This window comes from Megalobrama amblycephala, linkage group LG4 (assembly GCF_018812025.1).
Source record: "Megalobrama amblycephala isolate DHTTF-2021 linkage group LG4, ASM1881202v1, whole genome shotgun sequence".
Lineage (NCBI taxonomy): Eukaryota > Metazoa > Chordata > Actinopteri > Cypriniformes > Xenocyprididae > Megalobrama > Megalobrama amblycephala.
The window spans coordinates 1,861,908-1,884,831 of record NC_063047.1 but is presented as its reverse complement, the minus strand read 5'-3'; the positions used below and the strand labels follow the sequence as shown (position 1 = coordinate 1,884,831).

Below are 22,924 nucleotides of genomic sequence, written 5' to 3'. Positions count from 1 at the left end.
TTATTTTCATCCCGCAGTCCAATCACCGGGTCTGATTCCGGCTCAAATTGATAGGGTAAAATTAAAGACATGTTTACAATAACACTGAGCGCGTGCATGGTAAGAGGCGTGACCTTTCCAGGCAAGATGCGCTAAGAGCTGCTGTCAAATCACAACACAGGAACCGCTGGCACAATCAGAACTCGTTACGTATTTCTGAAGGAGGGACTTCATAGAACAAGGAAGTCATCAGCCCGTTTTTATGACAGTGGAAACAGCGGTATACTATGGAAGCCCGTTTCCGCCACAAAAAAAAAAAAAAAAAAAAGATGAATTGCGACTTTTTATCTCAGAATTCTGACTTTTTAACTCGCAATTGCGTGTTTATATCTCACAATTGCGAGTTATAAAGTCAGAATTCTGAGATATAAAGTCGCAATTGCGTGATATAAAGTCAGAATTCTGAGATATAAAGTCGCAATTGCATGATATAAAGTCAGAATTCTGAGATATAAAGTCGCAATTGCGTGATAAAAAGTCAGAATTCTGAGATATAAAGTCGCAATTGCGTGATAAAAAGTCAGAATTCTGAGATATAAAGTCGCAATTGCGTGATATAAAGTCATATCACGCAATTGTGACTTTATATCTCAGAATTCTGACTTTATAACTCGCAATTGCGACTTTATATCTCAGAATTCTGACTTTTTATCACGCAATTGCGACTTTATATCTTAGAATTCTGACTTTATATCTCGCAATTGCGACTTTATATCAGAGTCCAGTGATGGCTCAAACCCTTGACCAGAGTCCAGTGATGGCTCAAACCCCTGACCAGAGTCCAGTGAAGGTTCAAACCCCTGACCAGAGTCCAGTGATGGCTCCAGCCACTGAGCACGGTACAGAGTCCGCTCCAGTATGTTCTCCAGAGTCAACTCCAGGATACTCTCCAGTGTCAGCTTCAATCCCAGAGCACATTGAACTCACTATAATAGCTCTAACATTTATGTGTTTCTTGGCCACACACAGATCCTCACCAGCCTCTGAGTCTGCTCCAGCCCATGAGCTTGTTCTAGCCCCAGCTCAGCCTATGAGCCAGCTCCAGTGTCTGCTTGTGTTCTCTACCTCATAACTCCACCCAAGAAAATGGAGGAGGGCTGGGTGGAGAATCTTTTGTTTAGTTTTCTTTCTGTTACGCCACTGGCCCCAGCGCCTGTGATACCTACAATCTCAATAAAGTGCATTTTCCAAAACCTCTGGGCTATACTGGGTCTTTGCTGACAGTGAGCGATGCTCTGCTTCCTCACTCTGGGCCACACCCTCATTCACCATGGATGGAGAGTTGGACTCCTGATGAAGGACGCAATAGAGCCTGTCCCTCCAGCTGAGATGAAGTCAGGGTTTTACAGGCCGTACTTCATAGTACCCAAAAAGAGTGGGGGGTTACGGCCAATCTTGGATCTGTGTGTCTTGAATTGGGGCCTTTACAGGATGAATGTTAGTTCAGATGACACAAAAGATAACTCTAGCATTATGCACAGTAAAACACTGATTTGATGAAAGACAGTGATGATGTACCTTTATTTTCTGGTGTCTTTATAGTTGAGGGATCCTGAGAGTTTGTGGTGTGGACTGGAATCACTGCTTTTGTTGTAACATCTTGAGCTGTAAAGGATGAATGTTAGTTCAGATGATTCATACTGTAGAATAATACAATCATATTTTATTTAATCAACACACAAGATAACTCTAGCATTATGCACAGTAAAGCACTGATGTGAGAAAGACAGTGATGATGTACCTTTAGTTTCTGGTGTCTTTATAGTTGAGGGATCCTGAGAGTTTGTGGTGTGGACTGGAATCACTGCATTTTTTGTAACATCTTGATCTGTAAAGGATGAATTTTAGTTCAGATGCTACATATGGTACAAAATTACAATTGTATTTTACAGTTTTTTTCAACTGCTTACACACGTTTTCAAAACTTTGCCTTTTTTTTGAAAACTTTACACAAATCCGAGAATTGCACACACAAAATGCAAAATGCCTCACATCTCTTGCAAAATGCAATTCAAAATATTACAAACACAGCTCAAAAGCAAACATTTCTCTTATGTTGCAAACACCTTTGCCGTAATATTCTACTTTTGGATATATCATATAGGCCTACACACAGTTATTCAAAATTTAAAGCTCTTTTTTCATGAGCTCCTATATACATTTCTGAACAAGGTTGAAAGTAATTGGCAGAGAGATGTTGAAAAATTAACGGTAAACACAAAAGCAAGAAAAGAAATACATCAACCATGTGTAGTTGGACAGAAACAATGGTTGTGTTTGAAAAAGGAAATCAAGATTCTTCCTGTTAGTGACACGGTTCGTAGGTCTGTGGATTCTTCCTTGTCTTTAGCCCTATTCGGACGGGATTAGTTTTACATGGGGAGGTGGAGTAAAGTCATTTTACCTCAGGACGTCTGTAATATTAATTGTCCAATTCGCACAGTACAAGACATCTCGGTAAAACTAGCAGAAGTGGGAGGGGTAACTCGAATTACGCACCGCTGTCACCTCCCTGTCGTCATGTGGGTATGCGTTGCTTCCTGATACCATTTGCGCAAACACATATAATCTAAATATATAAACTATATATAACAGTTAGGTCCGGTCAAATGATTTATTAATTAAATTCTGATTGGATTATGATGGTAATAGGCACTTTGTTAAAGATAAAATTTGTTTTGTGCCTCTGACAATTTGCTTCAATCTTCTTTTTGCACTGAATGGTAGGCTATGGAAAATAACCTAACGTTACTTGAGGTTTGCTACGGACTTGTCCCACCACCTACAACACAAATGAATGTTACTTCAAGTGCTTCCATGCTTGAAAAATGCTCAGAAAACTATTTTTAAACAGGAAATGACGGAATTTTACCATACATATTTACAGCGGGTCTATTCAAACGGGATTAGTTTTACCCGAGGTAATTTTTCCAAACCTTTTTACAGAAGGTAAAAGTCGCCATAATCTTTATTGACATTGTACCGATTAAGTTGTTTCAAGGCAAGTAGAAAGAACTATTGCAATCTTTTTTAATATATGGGGAAATATACTTTTGTTTCATGTAGTTACAGGGTAAGTATGACATTGCGGGCCGTAGATTAGTGGTGCTTGTTACACTCTTGTTTCATGTAGTTACAGGGTAATAAAAAAAATTAAAAAACGCAAACAATCTGATATCACTGGGAAACCTTTATTTGAAAAACAATTTCAAAATAGATTTAAAGTTACAACACTTCTTATTCGTTTCTCTTGCTTGACTTCCTCCTCTTGTTCCTCTTTTTCTTTCATTTCACTGATTAATCTTAAGAGGAAATCCCATTTGCTATTCTGTATTAAAAGAAAATACAGTTCACTCTGAAATGTGCTCGTTCACTCATCTTTTACCCTCATGCCATCTGAGATGTATACGACTTTCGTTTTTAGGAAAAAATAAGAATCTGGGAATGCTTTATAATCATACACTGTTTATAAAGCAAGCTCACATGTTCCTAAAAGTCAAAGCATTAAACAGCACATACAGCAATAACTACAGTAATCCATATGATCCCAATGGATGAATCAATGTCTTCTGAAGTGAAAAGATATGTATTTGTAAGAAAAATTACAAATATTTTAAAATTTCAAACTTTCGACCAACTGTCTCCTGCGCATGTATGCAAGGGTTGAGAGTTCATGCTTGACGTAACTTGAAGCGTGACGTAAGTGTGCCAAAAAGTCACGCGGATGTCGGATGCCGTCAGTTTTCTTTTAAATTATTTTTTAATTAATGTTCACAACAACATGATAATGAGAAACAAACAAGACAGAATAACAGATGGCAGTTCTTCAGATTTTCACATGAATCTCCCACGGGAACGTCATGAAAGCTTCACGTTGCTCATTACAATATGCTTCGTCAAACGCAAAGTCGACTCTCATGCAAGTGCTGGTGACAGGTCAGAAGCGAAAAGATGAATAGCCTAAACCATGAGAAAATATCTGGGTGTACTGTATTTTCTTATACTACAGAATATCAATGGGATTCCTCTCACCCCCATAAGATTTTAATCTATATGGAGGCTGCTGAAGAGTAAGAGAGTCAGCAGGCCGAAGGGAACGAGAAGGCGTGTAGCGGGTCACTAGGTCACAAATGTAAGAAGGGGCTGTTCCATGTATAGCTTTGTATGTTAATGTGAGAGTTTTAAAAGCAATACGTGACTGGACTGGAAGCCAATGCAAACTATAAAGCACGCCTGTGATATGCTGACGTGTTGGAGTATATGTGAGAAGACGAGCTGCTGAATTCTGGATATACTGCAGACGTTTGATTGATTTAGCAGGTAAACCAATGAATAGTGCATTACAGTAGTCAATCCTGGATGTAACAAATGCATGAGTAAGCCTTTCAGCATCAGGTGGAGTGAGGAAAGGCCTAATTCTAGCAATGTTTCTGAGGTGATGGAAAGCAGATTTTGTGATACTCTTAATGTGAGAGTCTAGTGTCAGATGAGTGTCAAAAATCACTCCAAGGTTACGAGCCTGAGCAGATGGAAGTACTACACTGTCATCCATAATCAAGTTAAGATTGCTACCCTTGTGAATAGCCACCGGTGTGCCAATGAGTAGAACCTCTGTTTTAGAACAATTCAGTTTTAAAAAGTTATGGTGCATCCATGCTTTTATTTCCTGCACACACTCTGAGAGAATTGTTGAGGTGAGAGTAGAATCAGACTTGGAGCTGATGTAAATTTGGGTGTCATCAGCATAAAAGTGATACCCCAAACCATATTTCCTAATAATTTGTCCCAAAGGTAGCATATACACACTAAACAATATAGGACCCAGGACAGATCCCTGAGGAACGCCATGACAGACCTGTTCAAGTTCAGATTTGTTGTTTCCCAAGACAACAAACTGGGTGCGATCAGTGAGGTAGGATTTAAACCAGTTGAGCACCGTACCAGTGATACCAAGCCATCTCTCCAGTCTATTTATCAGGATAGAATGGCACACTGTATCAAATGCAGCACTAAGATCTAACAAGACCAGGATGGTGGAAGCTCCAGAGTCAGCTGATACAAGTAGGTCATTCATAACTCGAACCAGGGCTGTCTCTGTACTGTGTCCCTTTCTAAACCCAGACTGAAAAGGTTCAAAAAGCTTGTTTGCCACAACAACACGTTCCAGAACTTTAGCAAGAAAGGGTAAGTTTGAGATAGGTCTGTAATTAGATAGATCTGACTTATCACATCCAGGCTTTTTAAGGACTGGTGTAATAGCTGCAACTTTAAGGGCTTTTGGAACTATACCAGTAGTGAGAGAGGTGTTCACAATGTTCAAGATGAGGGGACTAATTGAAGAGAGACACCCCTTTAGAACAGATGTTGGGATTGGGTCGAGAGTACATGTAGTTGTATTCATTGCCATCACTAGTTTCAGAATACAATCATTAGTAACTATGTTAAAACTAGAAAATGCACTTTCAGGAAAACTAGGTGGAAAGGTCACAGGAACTTCAGAGCATTGTACCAAACTGATGGACTTATAGATATTTTCAATTTTTTCCATGAAGAAACTAAGAAACTTGTTACACTCCTGCACAGAGGAACAAATTGGTGACTTGATTGGTGCAAGAAGGGTGTTGATCGTCTTAAAAATCTTATTAGGGTTTGCAGCACCATCACTAATGATAGACAAATAGTACTTTGTTCTTGCTGCTTTGAGTGCTTCAGCGTAATGACTCAAGTGACCATCGTACATAAGCTTATGAACAATTAATCCTGATTTCTTATACTGTTGTTCAAGCTGCCTATTTTTCATCTTCATGGCCCTTAACTCAGTGGTGTACCAAGGAGAGGATTTACTAAATGAAACAACACGTTCTCTCCTAGGAGCTAATTCATCCAAAGCAGATGACAAAATAGAATTATAGTGATCAACAGTTTCAACATCTGAATGCTCTGAGATCAGGCAGGAGAAACTGTCAAAGTTAAGATTCTTGAATTTCTAAAACTAATGACCCTTTTTTGAATACCTCTTAAAAGTGGAAAATTTAAATTAAAAGTGAGAAGCTTATGATCACTGATACACAAGTCACTACTATCTAGCTGATCAATGTCCACCCCGACAGAACATACCAGATCAAGTGTGTGACCTTTATTATGAGTGGGAAATTTCACAGAGTCATGTTAAAACAGTCTAATGCATCCATGAAATCAACTGTTAGATTACTATTAGAATTATCCACATGAATATTAATGTCACCAGTCACAATCATTGCTGGACAAACAGCACTAAGAGATGTAAGTAGCTCTGTGAGTTCAGTAAAAAACAAAGGATTTGGTTTTGGAGGTCGATATATGAGTACGCCAAGCGTTCTCTAGAGTTACAGATAACTCTAGCATTATGCACAGTAAAAAACTGATGTGAGAAAGACAGTGATGATGTACCTTTAGTTTCTGGTGTCTTTATAGTTGAGGGATCCTGAGAGTTTGTGGTGTGGACTGGAATCACTGCTGTCACTGAATCATTTTGATCTGAAAAGGATGAATGTTAGTTCAGATGATTCACACTGTAGAATAATACAATCATATTTTAATAAGCTAACAGAGACTCTAACCTGAATACTTGACAGTGTATCTGACTGAGGTCTTGATTTGATTTCTGTGAGTAAGCCGACATCTCCACTCTCTGTTGTCATCTTCCTTCAGGAGTGTTGTAGTCAGATTGATGATACAGAGTCCTGAAGCTGATATCTGATATCTGGAGTCTGTCTTCAGATCAACACCAGCCTGATTCACCCACAACAGATGAATTTCCTCAGAATGGGCCCAACGATCACAAGATTCTCCATCATATGTATACAACTGACAGGAGAGAGTCACAGAGCGACCTGGACTGATCTCAGTCTGTGAGGATGATGATGATGATGATGATGATGAAACTGAAACTGAACACAAGACACAAATCACATTACAGACTTTAGTCTAAAGAGTTTAAAGAGAGGATTGGAATCTTTTGAAATTAACCACATAATCATAAAATTACCATGAAGAACATGCAGATAAACACGTGCATCAGTTCCTTGTTGTTCATTATTCACATATTGTCTGCAGTTGTAAAATCCAGGATCTTCTTTTGTGACGTTCTTGATGTTCAGAGAGCAGTCAGACCCCAGACTCAGTCTCTCACGTCTCTCTGTGTCTTTCTTCTTTTTCCCTCCATTAATCAGTTCAACTGATTCTGAATGTCTGAATCTGTTCCATGTAGTTGAGTTGCAGTCAGAAAGAGCATTATTACAGGGCAGATTGGCTTTTTTACCAGAACTGATGAACACATGAGTCTCATTCACTCCACTGGTACCTGAAACACAAGTACATTTGAGTGATCATTATGTTATATATTCATACATGAAAATATAAACAATATCAGCATAAAAAGCAAAAGATTCAGTCTTTTCCTCACTTAATGCAAACACACTCTCCAGAATAAACTGTTTTTCTTCATCAGAGAGCTGTTCAGATCACTCACACACTCTTAATATGAAGATAATGTTGATCATCAGATGTTTGAGTGTGACTCTATGTCCAGTATCAGGAATAATACACTGTATGTATCAATACACAACTCTGAGATCACAACTTGAATAAACTGATCGTGTTCAAATGAACTCTTTCCCAGACTAACTCCACTAAATGTCTTTAGAGAAAGTACAGATTTCTTTACCTGTGAGAAGTGAGCAGAGAATGATCAGTCCCAGCAGACACAGATCACACTTATCAGACATTTTCTGTTTCTGTCAGTCTTCCTCTTCATTATACGCTCACAACTCTTTCTCTAAACATCATCAGCTCCTCCTGTGTTTGTTAACTTCCTCTGATCTGAGCGAATGAGTGTTTCAATCCGGCTACAGTATATATATAGTGACGCTGTGCCAGTGCATGATGGAGAAGTGTTGCTTCACAGCTCTCTTATTAATATCCACTCTAATTCTTTTGTGTTGATTTACAGTACACTTTTACTGTAATAGGAACTGTCCCTCAAGAGCATCTTATGGTCACGTGTTCAATAATAAGAGCTCAGGCAGATTTTGTATCAGTTACCCTGTTACAGGGGTGACATTTATCATCCTGGCCATAAGAGGGCGATAGAAAGAGGAAAAGAAGGTTTGCTTTAAAAGAGAAGAAAGGAGGGCATGTTAATGGAGTGTGTTTGGTGGGGTGAAAGAAGGCTGGACATCACCTTTTGTTTGGGGGATTTAAGTGAATTATATTTCAAATGCTCAACTGAAATCCTAATGCACATTTGATGTATTCTTGACAAATGTTTATTTTATATTGTTTAGAAGCTCACAGAAGACTCTGTTATGGGGCTCTAAAAGAGAAAAAGGACTGTTTGTGCAAATATTTACTGCAATATTACCTGGTTTGGATTACGCCAGTGGGATTCAGTGTCTATAGTGACTTTATAGTTTCATCGACTGCTGAGACATTTTCTGTTTGCACATCTACAGCATTCAGATAAGACCTTTTGCATTATGAACTATATTTCCATTACTGCTGTTGCTTTCTAAAACTCTCCGATATTCCTTTCATACTTTATTCATTTTTGTTTGGTCTATTTGTGCTGTAGTGTCTGTATGATGATGATCTGAATCTATTCCAGAGTCAAGACTTTCTCACGATACTGAGATGGTTGATCGCTGTTCTACACTTCCGTAACTAAAATAGTGAATTAATTATAGCAGTTGTAGTGTTTCAGAGCTGTGAGCTCACTGTGGAGGTTTGGAAACATGTTCCTCTGAACTCAGTTCAACCACATCGAGCAGTGATCATGATGTCACTTCCTTTTCTTTCTTTAAGTGCTGCATGACATTCAACTCCATCTTTTCAGTTGCAGTTTTTCTCTGTCGATTTGACACATTTCTCCAAACTCAGATCACTGTTCTCAAAACAGTTAACTCAGTGATCTGAACACTTTGTAATTGTCCTAAACAGATTGTAAGTTTTCATTCATTTCACGCAAACTGCAAATCATTTGAACCATTTTCTCAAAACAATACATACAAAAATTCTCAGATGTTTTCATAATAGTTCATACATCAAACCACAACTTTACACAACTTTTGGCTTTACACAAATCTAAATCATTTATGTACCATTTGTACAAACACACAAAACTGGGATTTTGGATTCATCCTCCATATATACACCCTCCATCCTCCATTTCCTATTAATTATATAATATATATATATATATATATATATATATATATATATATATATATATATATATATATATATATATATTAATAAGAAATGGGTTTATTTATGAGAAATTCAAGATAAAATACTTTGGGATATGTTTGAATATACAAATAAACAAATTTTATAAATATCTCAGGAAAGGAGACATTAGACACAATTGTAGAGGTTTTATTAACAAAATGAGAAGCGATCATTACAATTTTTAAAATAAAATGCTAAACAGAAATGAACAGACAAGATAAGAGAATCACCAAATCAGCTCCAACAGAGAGGATCATACAAACAGTCTGAGTCTGTCCATTACTGTATTTATTATAATTAAAGCAGTTTATATATGAAAAAAAATAGAAAATGACAATTGAACACTGTAGGCAAATATCCATAAAATCCATATAAATGAAAAAAAAAAAAAAATGATGGCATCACTATTTCTTCAGGGTTTTTCTTTTTTCTGATAAGAAAATTAAAAAAAATAAAAAAAAAATGAACAATCCTCTATAAGTTTTTGCTATTTTAGATATTATTGCAGATTCACTCAAAACTCAGCAGTATTTTACTGTAATCTTGTAGGCATCTCTATTTCCTCTAGGTGCTGCGAGTTCTTCCTCCCTGCAATATAAATGCATTCATTGATCTCTCATATGTGTTTTTATCATGACTGCAGATTGTTCCAGATCAGATGAGTGTGAATCATCAGATTGTGTGAAGCTCAAACTCACCAGCTCTTCTTGCACAGATGATCTGAAGAAGAATCACAGTAGGAGCAGCAAACACTGCGATCTCAACAATCATCACAATCACTGCAGGAAACACGTGTGGACAGATGAGAGAGAGGAAGAAGAGACTGAATCTCTGAAACTGAACATGACTGAAGTCAAGGGTATCAAACAATGAAAGATTATTGACAAGCATTTACAGACTGACTGATAGTTTCAGTGTTATAAAGCTGTCGTCATAAATGAACTGCAAACAAAGACGTGTCGTACCTTGGAATAATGATCCAGCAGTACTGACTTTTGTGGTATCTGGAATCAGCGCTGTTTCTGTAGGTGGTGCTACAACCACCAAAAGCAACATGGAAATTGAAAAATCATATTTTAATGCATGAACAATGTAAAGACATTTCTTTTACAATCTGCTGTAGTCCAGAGCAGCTCCATGTCAGTGTGGCTCCATGTCAGTGTGCTGATAGCTGCTATGTTTAAAAAATGCTTTGTATGATCATTTAAGCCCAAAAACACAATTTTTTGATCACATATATATGATGAAAGAGTATATTTACATTATCGTTTATGTTGACTTCATGTTTGTGTGGGTAAAGTTAATGATTGAGGTCTACAAATTCAGTAAGGCTCGATAAGCTCTTTCTCAGTAATTGGCACTGCAAAACCACCTCCTCGTTACAAATATGGCAGAACTATCACTTCTACCACTAAAGATAGCTTTATAAATAATCTTCCTGATCAGTTTCATCTCCTTAGTATACCAGAAGAACTCAATGTTACAACAGAAACTATTGACTCTCTTTTTTCACAGCACATTAGACACAGTTGCTCCTTTGTGCTTAAAGAAAATTAAGGAAAATAGTCCAATGCCATGGTACAACGAGCACACTTGGGCCCTTAAGAGAGCAGCCAGAAAATTGGAGTGCATTGGAAGAAAACAAATTTTGCATTTCGTGGAAAGAAATCGTTTTTGTTTACAGAAAGGCCTAAAAAACTGCTATGTCTGCTTATTTATCAAGTCTCTTAGAAGAAAACAAACACAACCCTAGGTATTTGGCTCGACATTTTAGAGCGCAAATGTCAGTCCCTGTAAAGAGATAACAAGGAGATAAAGAGCAAGGCAGATGATCTGGAAAACCGCTCACATCAGAACAATCTTCGAATATTAGGTATCCCCGAAAATGTTGAAACGTCCAAACCCTCTCAGTTCATGGCATCGTTCTTTGCAGAACTTTTCGGGGATAAACTACCTCAGACGCCGGAGATTGAGTGCGCACATCGGCCCCTCACACCTGAACCACGTTCCGGCGCACCACCGAGACCTATGATTGTACGCTTTCTTCGTTTCCAAACCAGGGAAGAGATTTTACGGTTACTCACATGAGCATGGGGAGTTGCGCTACAAGGAATCCAAGATTTTGATCTTTCCTGATTTTTCCACGGAAAACGACAGGATCAGACTAAATCAGTCAAGGCAGAATTACACGGAGCCGGTGTCAAATTCAGGATGCTGTATCCCTGCAGACTTCTCCTTTCATTCAACGGCGAGTTGCACAGCTTTGACAGTCCTGATGCCATGTCTGTGTTCCTTGCCACCGTGGTTAATCCCAAACAGTCAAGCAAAGTAGCTGCTGTGGATACAGGTTGGACAATGTTTCACTTGGGGCAGTAGCCCTATGTAAGCCGGGTCTGCGCCCTGATTGGTCATGGCATTGAATTGAAGTATGGCGTTGTATCAGACTTTATGGACTTCTTGCATTATAAGCATGTACAGACCATGCAACTTTTATTATTATTTTAATATGCGGTCTGTGAGCATATTGTTCCGTTTTTCTTTATATATTTCCAATCTGTTACAGAGCTCTCTCTGAAAGTTCAGAGAGAAGGTTTGTGCTGTGTTGTGAGTAATGTTCGTACCACTTGTGAACATTTTTTTTTTTTTCTTTCACTCCATTTCAGAATCTCAGATATGTCAAGACAGAAGAAAGCCACATTCATGTTCTCATGTTTTTGCTGTTGTTGTTATAACCAATGACCACTAGCTTAAGCAATGCTCAGTCTGGGAGTTCTTGTGTGGAATGTAAAAGGTTTAAACAATGTAATTAAACTTAACAAGGTTTTGTCACATTTAAAACATTTAAATACTCATATTGTTTTTTTGCAAGAGACCCACTTAAAAAACACAGATCATGCCAGACTTTGTAAGAAATGGATTGGACAAGTATTTCATTCTAAATTTCTTAGTAAATCTAGAGGGGTGGCAATTATTGTGAACAAATGTATACCATTCGCTCCTTCACAAAACTTATAAATTGAATATAAATAAAAGTGAATTATATCCAATAAATTTTACAATTTCTGATTTACCAATGAGTACCTCAATGTTTAAAGTCGCTGCCCATAGTTTTAAATATTTAGGAGTAACAATTACACGTAAATGCTTAGATCTGTTCAAGGCTAATTTTACTACGCTCCTCCAACGAGTCCAGAAAGATTTTACTCGTTGGTCGGCTCTTCCCCTTTCATTGGCTGGACGCGTGACTAGATTTTTGTATTTATTTCAATGTGTACCAATTTGTATACCCAAATCTTTCTTTAAGACTCTAAATCAACACATCTCATCTTTTATTTGGAACAAAGGACCAGCCAGAATTCGTAGAGAAATACTTCAAAAACCAAAGCTTGAGGGCGGGCTTGCCCTCCCTAATTTCTTATTTTACTACTGGGCAGCAAATATACATTCTACGTTATTCTGGTTTCAAAGTCATTTTGGGCTCAGTGATTGGGTCCCGTCTTGGGTCAGTATTGAAGAGGGTTCCTGTTCCCCTGCCTCGGCTGCCGCACTACTGTGTGGCCCTCTTACTGCCATCTCGCGCTGTCCATATGGTAATTGTATTGTGAACAAATGTATACCATTCGCTCCTTCACAAAACTTAGTGGATTCCGGTGGTAGATATGTTATTGTTTCAGGCCTTCTTTATGGTTTAACTGTGACTCTGGCTAATATATACGCACCAAATTACGATGATGAAAATTTCATTCAGAAAATATTCTCCTTGCTCGCTGACCTAAACTCACACTATCTCATTATGGGAGGTGATTTTAATTGTTCTCTGAACCCATCTCTAGACCGTTCATCTACTAAACCAGCCCAACCCTCTAAAACTGCAATTATGCTTCAATCGCTTCTAACTGCTTGTAGTCAGGCCGATGTATGGCATTCTTTATATCCCACATCACGACAATACTCATTTTTTTTTACTCCCATATTGATTACTTTTTCTTAGACAAGAAATTGTTGTCTGTTCATATAGCAGCATTTTTATATCTGATCATGCTCCACTTTCACTTTCTCTTCAGTTTCAAGATGAGATGTTGGTTCTCAAATTTAATTCTCTACTGCTGTCTGATAAAGCATTTTGTGATTCATTAAAAAATAAATTAGATATATTTTTGGAGATAAATACCATCCCCTGAGACCTCACCTTCCATAATATGGGAATCTTTTAAAGCATATGCTCGGGGTCAAAGTTTTTTTGAACCACTGCCCATACCTACAATATCGGATGCAATGAGAGAAGAGCTAGAATTACCTTTTTCTGCAGAGGAGATAGTGCAAGCAATTGAGAGTATGCAGAAGGGCAAGACCCCTGGGCCCGATGGGTTCCCTGTTGAAATTTTTAAGAGGTTTTCTCAAACACTTAAAACGCCGCTACTAAACATGTTATTGGACTTATTTAATAATGGCTGCCTGCCTCCAACCCTCTGTCAGTCTTGTATTTCTTTGATTTTGAAAAAAAGACAAAGACCCACACAAATGTGGTTCGTACAGGCCAATCAGTCTTTGAACGTAGATGTAAAAATACTGGCTAAAATGCTTGCAAAGCGTCTTGAATCAGTTTTACCGTTAATCATACACAGCGACCAAACTGGTTTAATTAAAAACATATTACTGTCTCATAATATTAGAAGGGCATTTAATATAATTTATTCTTCCAATTCTCACCCATCGGAGGCTCTTCTGCTGCTTGACGCGGAGAAAGCCTTTGATCGAGTGGAATGGGATTACCTTTTCTATGTGCTACAGAAATTTGGTTTTGGCAATGCATTCATATCCTGGATAAAACGTTTTTCCTCCCCAGTATGCTCTGTTAGGGCCAATGGAGTATCCTCTTTTATTTGTCCCTTAAAACGCGGCACTAAACAGGGCTGCCCACTTTCACCTTTGCTTTTTGCATTGGTAATTGAACCACTGGCAATTGCCATTCGTAGTGAGCAGACTATACAGGGAATTAGGAGAGCTGATGCTGTTCACAAAATTTCATTGTATGCTGATGATGTGTTGCTCTATATCTCTGATCCGGTTGTTTCTCTGCCCGAAATTCTGAGAATTATAAACTCCTCTAGCCTCTTCTTTGGTTATAAATTGAATATAAATAAAAGTGAATTATATCCAATAAATTTTACAATTTCTGATTTACCAATGAGTACCTCAATGTTTAAAGTCGCTGCCCATAGTTTTAAATATTTAGGAGTAACAATTACACGTAAATGCTTAGATCTGTTCAAGGCTAATTTTACTACGCTCCTCCAACGAGTCCAGAAAGATTTTACTCGTTGGTCGGCTCTTCCCCTTTCATTGGCTGGACGCGTGACTAGATTTTTGTATTTATTTCAATGTGTACCAATTTGTATACCCAAATCTTTCTTTAAGACTCTAAATCAACACATCTCATCTTTTATTTGGAACAAAGGACCAGCCAGAATTCGTAGAGAAATACTTCAAAAACCAAAGCTTGAGGGCGGGCTTGCCCTCCCTAATTTCTTATTTTACTACTGGGCAGCAAATATACATTCTACGTTATTCTGGTTTCAAAGTCATTTTGGGCTCAGTGATTGGGTCCCGTCTTGGGTCAGTATTGAAGAGGGTTCCTGTTCCCCTGCCTCGGCTGCCGCACTACTGTGTGGCCCTCTTACTGCCATCTCGCGCTGTCCATATGGTAATTGTATTGTCCAGCAATCATTATGAATTTGGTCCCAATTCCGAACCCATTTTGGCCTTCAGCGCTTGCCAGTGGTATCACCTATAAATCGTAACCCTTTATTTCCCCCTTCAGTTAATGACAAGGCATTTAATATTTGGCAGAGAGCAGGGATTTTGGTGGTCAATGATATTTACATTGATAATGTGTTTCCCTGCTTTTCTCAATTGAAACAAAAATTCTCTCTCTCTAGTGCACAATTTTTTAGATATTTGCAGCTCCGAAATTGTGTTAAAAACTCATTCCCTGATTTTCCGAATTTTCCTCCAAAATCTTTGCTTGATCAGATTCTTGAAGTAGCCTTAGATAAAAGGGGTGTGTTGTCTTCGCTATACAGGCTGATTTCCTCCATTTCCACTTCCTCTCTCTCTTTTATTAAACAGCAATGGGAGTCAGATCTCTGCCTCACATTTGATGACGAGACTTGGAACCATATTCTGTCCCGTGTTCATACCTCCTCTATTTGTGCATGTCATAGTCTTATTCAATTAAAATTTATTCATCAAATTTACTGTACAAAAGTGAGGTTGGCAAAAATCAAGCCTGGTATTGACCCTCTCTGTGATCATTGCCATCAGGCCCCTGCGGATTTAATACATATGTTTTGGTTATGTCTATCCATAACTTCTTTTTGGCTATCAATTTTGAATTGTTTTTCTTTAGTGACAAAGAAGCAGATCGAGCCTTGTCCTTTGGTTCCGCTTCTTGGACTTCCTTCAAAGGTCACTGGTTTGCCTGGAAATACTGCAAAGACTTTTGCTTTCTTAACATTATTAGCTAGACGGCACGTTCTCCTGCTGTGGAAACAAAAACTCAATCTTTTGATGACTGGCTGAGAGATGTTATGAGCTTCATTCATTTGGAAAAAAATCAGGTATACGTTAAAGGGCAACACTGGTTTATTTTCTGAGATCTGGGATCCCTTCATCATTTTTTTTTCTGAATATGTCAGTGCTTCTTGTGTGTCAACCTAAGCATTTAATGTTATTATGATTGTGGCTTGAATCTGATCATGAGTGTATGATTATATGTGTGGATAATTTTATTTATTTATTTATAATAATTTATTTATTATTATTATTATTATTATTATTATTATTTTATTTTTTTAATTTGTTATTTATTTATTTATTTATTTATTTATTTATTTATTTTAATTTGTTTCCTCTCGGGGGTGGGAAAATATTTTTTCATGATTCTCCTGTACTTGTATTGTGTTATTATTGTAAAAGTTCAATAAACAGATAAAAAAAAAAAAAAAAAGAAACAAATCTTCAACTTACTGGATCTTAGTGCTGCATTTGACACTATTGACCACAATATTCATTTGACTCGAAAATTATGTTAGCATTACTGGAATTGCATTGTCATGGTTCAAATCTTACTTATCTGACCGTTATCAGTTTGTAGTAGTAAACGAAGAGATGTCATATCGATCACAAGTTCAATATGGAGTACCGCAAGGCTCAGTACTAGGACCGTTGCTTTTCACTCTGTACATGCTACCCTTGGGAGATATCATTAGGAAGCATGGTGTTAGTTTTCACTGTTACGCTGATAATACTCAGCTCTATATTTCTTCATGCCCTGACGAATCTTAACAATTCACAAAATTAATGGAATGCATAGCTGATATAAAAAATTGGATGACCAGTAATTTCCTACTACTTAATTCAGAAAAAAAAAAAAAACAGATTCTAATTATTGGACCAAAAACCTCCACATATAATAACCTAGAATACTTTCTAACACTTGATGGCTGCTTTGACAAGTTTTTTGTTGTCAGTTAGGAACCTGGGTGTGCTCTTTGATACCAATCTTTCATTTGAAAGCCACATTTCTAGCATCTGTAAAACCGCATCTTAAAAAAATATCTAAATTACGACATGCTCTCAATGACAAATGTGGAACATTTAGTTCATGCGCTTATAACCTTGTCTAATAGGTGCTCAAACTTCATTGGCCGATGGCGGCCATGTTTTTCGAGTTACACCAATGTTCTCATAGACTATCATGCCCCCTTGGACAAAGACACTGCATCCAAATTTCAAGACGATCAGACTAATGGTTGCATAGTTACAGCTGTTTTGAGGTTTTTTTTCAACTTATAGCGCCACCTAGTCTTCAACCCAATTTTTTTATCGTGGCCAAAGATTGAGACCATACACATATGTACCAAGTTTGGTGAAAATATCTAATTTTGGTCTTGAGTTATAACCATTTTAGTAAAAGTGGTCCATCCACAGTGTACATTTTGGCGCCCCTTAGTGACCATAAATAAAAATTTAAACTTTTTTTTTTTTTTGATAATTATTGATATTCAGACTCCAGAGAACATTTCTGCATTGGTTTGGTTCTGATCAGGTGAAAAACCTAGGACTAGTTCCCAAAAGTGGTTTTGGACAAAATTCAAAATGAAGGAAAAAATAGCATGAAATCCGAGAATATACGTTTTGTTCGTCTTGGGCTTAGCATTCCAATGATATAAGACACTTGAGTCTAGGACAAACCGTTTAGGAGTTTGTGGTTTTGAACGCTGTAGCGCCACCTATTGGCCAATCGGGGTCTTGTGAGGTTCTCCCCAAATTGAGGACTATCATCTGGCCTGGTTTGGTCTGCACGATCCGTTTTACGGCAGAAAAATAATAATATAAATACTTATGATTACAATAAGGTTTCAGCACTATATGCTTGAACCCCTAATAAGGAAAATCTGTTAATTATTTCGGTGAAATATATTTTGAGTAGTCCTTTTTTTATTCCTTGTAGGCTATATTATTCTGTTTTTCTCTGCTTTGCAGGTGTATGATGTGTGAATCCTAATGTTCTGTTGAAAGTGAAATAAAGAAAAAAACATTTGTGGTATTTTAAGATGCATCTATTCTAATTAAATTAAATTTGACATTTTAATTTTGTTGTTTAATGGTTAATGATCGTTTAGTGAGTGATTGTCGGTCAGGAAAATAATCTAAATGTTCTCATAACAGTTCTCCAGCAGATTTACTGTGCTGCACACACAAGTTCCCGCTGACTCAAAAACTTTCGTACACGAGCTGATACCTGACGTGAGATTTGATCGTAGCCACCGCTGACACTCATATTGATAAATGCCACATTTTGCGTGGAAACGAGCATACGCACAGTTTTCTGGTGTACGATCATTTGATAAGTGAGGGCCAGAGTCTTCTGAAACTGAGTTAGGAAAGTTAGTTTCTCAACTGAATACTTGACAGTGTGTACTTGATTTGATGAAAGACAGTGATGATCAAGATGGCGCCGCGCATGGTAGCCACAGTGCTTAGCTCTTCAGTGTTTGTTCTGTTTTTGTTAGTTTTTCCTGTTTTCTGTTTTTCAAACACCATCAGTTTTACCAGGGATGAACTGCTGAACATTCGGCAGTACACGCCACAAAATCCTTTACCGGATTTCGATTATTCAGACGTTTTGTTGAATGTTGTAGTCAGCGGAGCCGCAGCGCTGTTTAGACGCTTCAGGACGCGCAGACGGGGAAAGCGCGCCGGCGCCCTTGTGAAGCTCAGACAGCGCGGATTAAGAACGCTCTGCCTAGCATCCATCTGGCGAATCTCCGCTCTCTGCCCAACAAAACGGACGAACTCCTTCTGCTCTCCCGGACAAATAAGGATTTCTCGAACTCGGCTGCTCTGTGCTTCACGGAAACCTGGCTGAACGACGCCATTCCGGACAGCGTGTTAAGTCTGCCGGGCTTTCAGCTGTTTAGGTCAGATCACGACGCAGAATCAACAGGGAAATCGCGCGGCGTTGGGACGTGCTTTTACATCAACGAAAGGTGGTGTTCAGATGTAATGGTGTTAAAGAAGATGTGCTGTCCAGATCTTGAAACACTCCTCATTAACTGCAAACTGTTCTATTCGCTGCGGGAGTTTTGCTCGTTCATTCTGGTGAGTGTCTACATTCCTCCGCAAGCGCACGTGAGCTCGGCTTTACAGATACTCGCTGATATGATCACAGAGAGCGAGCAACAACACCCAGACTCTGTTTTATCATTCTCGGGGACTTTAATAAAGCGATTCTCTCACGTGAACTGCCCAAATACAGACAGCATGTTACTTGTCCCACCAGAGACAGTAATATACTCGACCATTGTTACACAGCAATAAAGGATGCATATCACTCTGTCCCACGGGCAGCTTTGGGGCTCTCTGATCCCTGTCTAGTTCATCTCATACCAACCTACAGGCAGAAACTGAAATCAGCTAAACCTGTAGCAAAGACTGTAAAGAGATGGACCACCGAAACAGAGCGGGCTTTACAAGCCTGTTTCGAATGGACTGACTGGAGTGTTTTTGAAGCTGCTGCCAGCGATCTGGACGAGCTCACAGAGACTGTTACATCATATATCAGTTTCTCTGAGGATTTGTGCATTCCTACAAAGACTCATTTAACATACAACAACGACAAACCCTGGTTCACTGCAAAACTCAGCCAGCTCCGTCAGGCCAAAGAAGATGCTCACAGAAAAGGGGACAGAGTCTTGTACAAACAGGCCAAATACACACTGGAAAAGGAGATTAGAGTGGCAAAGAGGAATTATTCTGATAAACTTCGGAATCATTTCTCTTCTAATGACACAGCTTCAGTGTGGAAAGGTCTGAAAGACATTACCAACTACAAGACACCATCCCCCAGCTCTGTGGACAATCAACAACTGGCAGACAATCTGAACGAGTTTTATTGCAGGTTTGAAAAATTCACCTGCCTGTCTGAAAACTTGCGCTGACCAGCTGGCCCCCATCTTCACACAGATCTTCAACAGATCACTGGAGCTGTGCGAAGTCCCCTCATGCTTCAAACGCTCCACCATCATCCCCGTCCCAAAGAAACCCAAAATTACTGGACTAAATGACTACAGACCTGTGGCTCTAACGTCTGTGGCCATGAAGTCATTTGAAAGACTGGTTCTGGCTTATCTGAAGGACATCACTGGACCCTTACTGGACCCCCTGCAGTTTGCTTACCGAGCAAACAGGTCTGTGGATGATGCAGTCAATATGGGACTGCATTATGTTCTCCAGCATCTGGACAGACCAGGGTCTTATGTGAGGATCCTGTTTGTGGACTTCAGCTCTGCTTTTAACACCATCATCCCATCACTCCTCCAGCCCAAACTAACTCAGCTCTCCGTGCCCACCTCTGTCTGTCAGTGGATCACCAGCTTCCTGACAGACAGGCAGCAGCTAGTGAGGCTGGGAAAATTCTCATCCAGCACCCGCACCATCAGCACCGGCGCCCCTCAGGGCTGTGTCCTCTTCCCACTGCTCTTCTCCCTCTACACCAACGACTGCACCTCTGAAGACCCCTCTGTCAAGCTCCTGAAGTTTGCGGATGACACCACACTGATCGGCCTCATCCAGGACGGTGACGTGTCTGCTTACAGACTGGAGGTTGAACAGCTGGCTCTCTGGTGCAGTGTTAACAACCTGGAGCTCAACACGCTCAAGACAGTGGAGATGATCGTGGACTCCAGGAGAAACCCCCCTGCTCTCCCCCCACTCACCATCATGAACAGCACTGTGACTGCAGTGGAGTCATTCAGGTTCCTGGGCACCACCATCTCCCAGGACCTTAAGTGGGACAACCACATCGAGTCCATTGTGAAAAAGGCCCAGCAGAGGTTGCACTTCCTTCGCCAGCTGAGGAAGTTCAACCTACCACAGGAGCTGCTGAAACATTTCTACTCTGCCATTATCGAATCCATCCTCTGCACTTCAATTACCGTCTGGTTCAGCTCAGCTACCAAATCTGACCTCAGAAGACTACAGAGGTTAGTCCGGTCTGCTGAGCGAATCATTGGTACAACCCTCCCCACTCTCTAAGAACTGTACTTAGCCAGAGTGAGAAAAAGGGCAAAGAAGATCACTCTGGACCACTCACATCCAGCACACTCCCTCTTTGAACTGTTGCCATCCGGTCGACGCTACAGAGCTCTGAGCACCAGAACGACCAGACACAGGAACAGTTTCTTCCCTCAAGCAATCCATCTCATGAACACTTTACAAACACGGAACACACAACACATTATTTACTTAAAACGCTTATTTATATCTCAATTTGCACACATAACTTTACATACAATTGTCTATAATATATATTGTTTTTTGCTTTTTTTGCACTTTGTCTATCTTGTAAATTTGTATATTATTATTTTATTCTTTTTATTATGTGTCTTGTCTTGTCTTGTCGCTGTCACTCTGTTGCACTGTGGAGCTTCTGTCACTAAAACAAATTCCTAGTATGTGTAAACAACATACCTGGCAATAAAGCTCTTTCTGATTCTGATTCTGGTGTACCTTTAGTTTCTGGTGTCTTTATAGTTGAGGGATCCTGAGAGTTTGTGGTGTGGACTGGAATCACTGCTTTTGTTGTAACATCTTGAGCTGTAAAGGATGAATGTTAGTTCAGATGATTCATACTGTAGAATAATACAAACATATTTTAATCAGCTAACAGAGACTCTAACCTGAATACTTGACAGTGTATCTGAATGAGGTCTTGACTTGATTTCTGTGAGTAAGCCGACATCTCCACTCTCTGTTGTCATCTTCCTTCAGGAGTGTTGTAGTCAGATTGATGATACAGAGTCCTGAAGCTGATATCTGATATCTGGAGTCTGTCGTCAGATCAACACCAGCCTGATTCACCCACAACAGATGAATTTCCTCAGAATGGGCCCAAAGATCACAGGAGAATCCATCATATGGATACAACTGACAGGAGAGAGTCACAGAGTGACCTGGACTGATCTCAGTCTGTGAGGATGATGATGATGATGATGATGATGAAACTGAACACAAATCACATTACAGGCTTTAGTAATTTAAAGACTTTAAAGAGAGGATTGGGACCTTTTGAAATGAACAACATAATCATAAAATTACCATGAAGAACATGCAGATAAACACGTGCATCAGTTCCTTGTTGTTTGTCATTCACATATTGTAGGCAGCTGTAAAATCCAGGATCTTCTTTTGTGACGTTCTTGATGTTCAGAGAGCAGTCAGACCCCAGACTCAGTCTCTCATATCTCTCTGTGTCTTTCTTCTTTTTCCCTAAACTAATCAGTTCAACTGCTTCTAAATGTCTGAAACTGTTATAGATCCATGAAGTTGATGTGCAGTCAGAAAGAGCATTATTACAGCGCAGATTGGCTTTTTTACCAGAACTGATGAACACATTCTCAATCACTCCACTGTTACCTGAAACACAAGTACATTTGAGTGATCGATTTTGCCGGGGCTTCAGCCCCGAATGTTTTGAGTCAAGCCCCGAATCTTTCAGGTTTGAGGTTTCTTAACAGTGCTGTCAAAATACCATTTTTCTAAACATATCTCTCTATTAAAATATGTTAAACAGTTCAATACCGCTTTTCTACAGTACTATCCATACATACAGAGTTACCAGTAGCGCTTTCTCTCTCTTCTCTCCGACAGCGCGTTCACGCACACCGCAGTTGTACAGAGCCACGCCTCCTGTCACTCACTCAGCGCAGCGGCAGACCTCGAGACTCTCTTTCGGTCCGGTTGAAGGGTTTTTGTTATGATATAACAGCTGATAATACAACTTTGGCACATTTGTCAGCTAAACGTTCATTCAGTGTTTCCCCATTAATGACCAGGTGCCACCGTTTCATAATGAACCGAAAATTTAAAACATGTAAATGGTCTCTAACGTTGTATTTTGCCAACGAACTAAAATCTAAACCGTGATATGGCTTTGTGCCTTTATAAAACAGCAAAACACAGTGATTAAGTATATATATAGTCTGTCTGCGCTGCAAGTGCGCACATTTGCTCACGCGATCAGCTGGTGATCTGGTGATCAAAATAAAAGCTC

The 22,924-nt window shown here is 39.1% G+C and overlaps 1 protein-coding gene across 7 annotated transcripts in view; it reads right to left on the bottom strand.

Moving 5' to 3' along the window:
* Positions 1–22,924, bottom strand: part of LOC125266262 — a 256,307-nt gene that overhangs the window by 184,394 nt on the left and 48,989 nt on the right. The window contains exons 1-6 of one of the 7 annotated variants that reach the window (XM_048186769.1): positions 7,745–8,028; positions 7,067–7,381; positions 6,639–6,962; positions 6,469–6,555; positions 1,781–1,867; positions 1,558–1,644 (exon numbers count right to left, since the gene is read on the bottom strand). In XM_048186769.1, coding sequence (XP_048042726.1) covers positions 1,558–1,644; positions 1,781–1,867; positions 6,469–6,555; positions 6,639–6,962; positions 7,067–7,381; positions 7,745–7,805 — 961 coding nt within the window. In that variant the 5' untranslated portion in view covers positions 7,806–8,028. Of the gene's footprint in view, positions 1–1,557; positions 1,645–1,780; positions 1,868–6,468; positions 6,556–6,638; positions 6,969–7,066; positions 7,382–7,744; positions 8,029–21,381; positions 21,469–21,551; positions 21,876–21,969; positions 22,288–22,924 lie in introns of those variants that run through there. The other 6 variants (XM_048186764.1, XM_048186768.1, XM_048186770.1 and 3 more) reach the window with 6 other exon arrangements.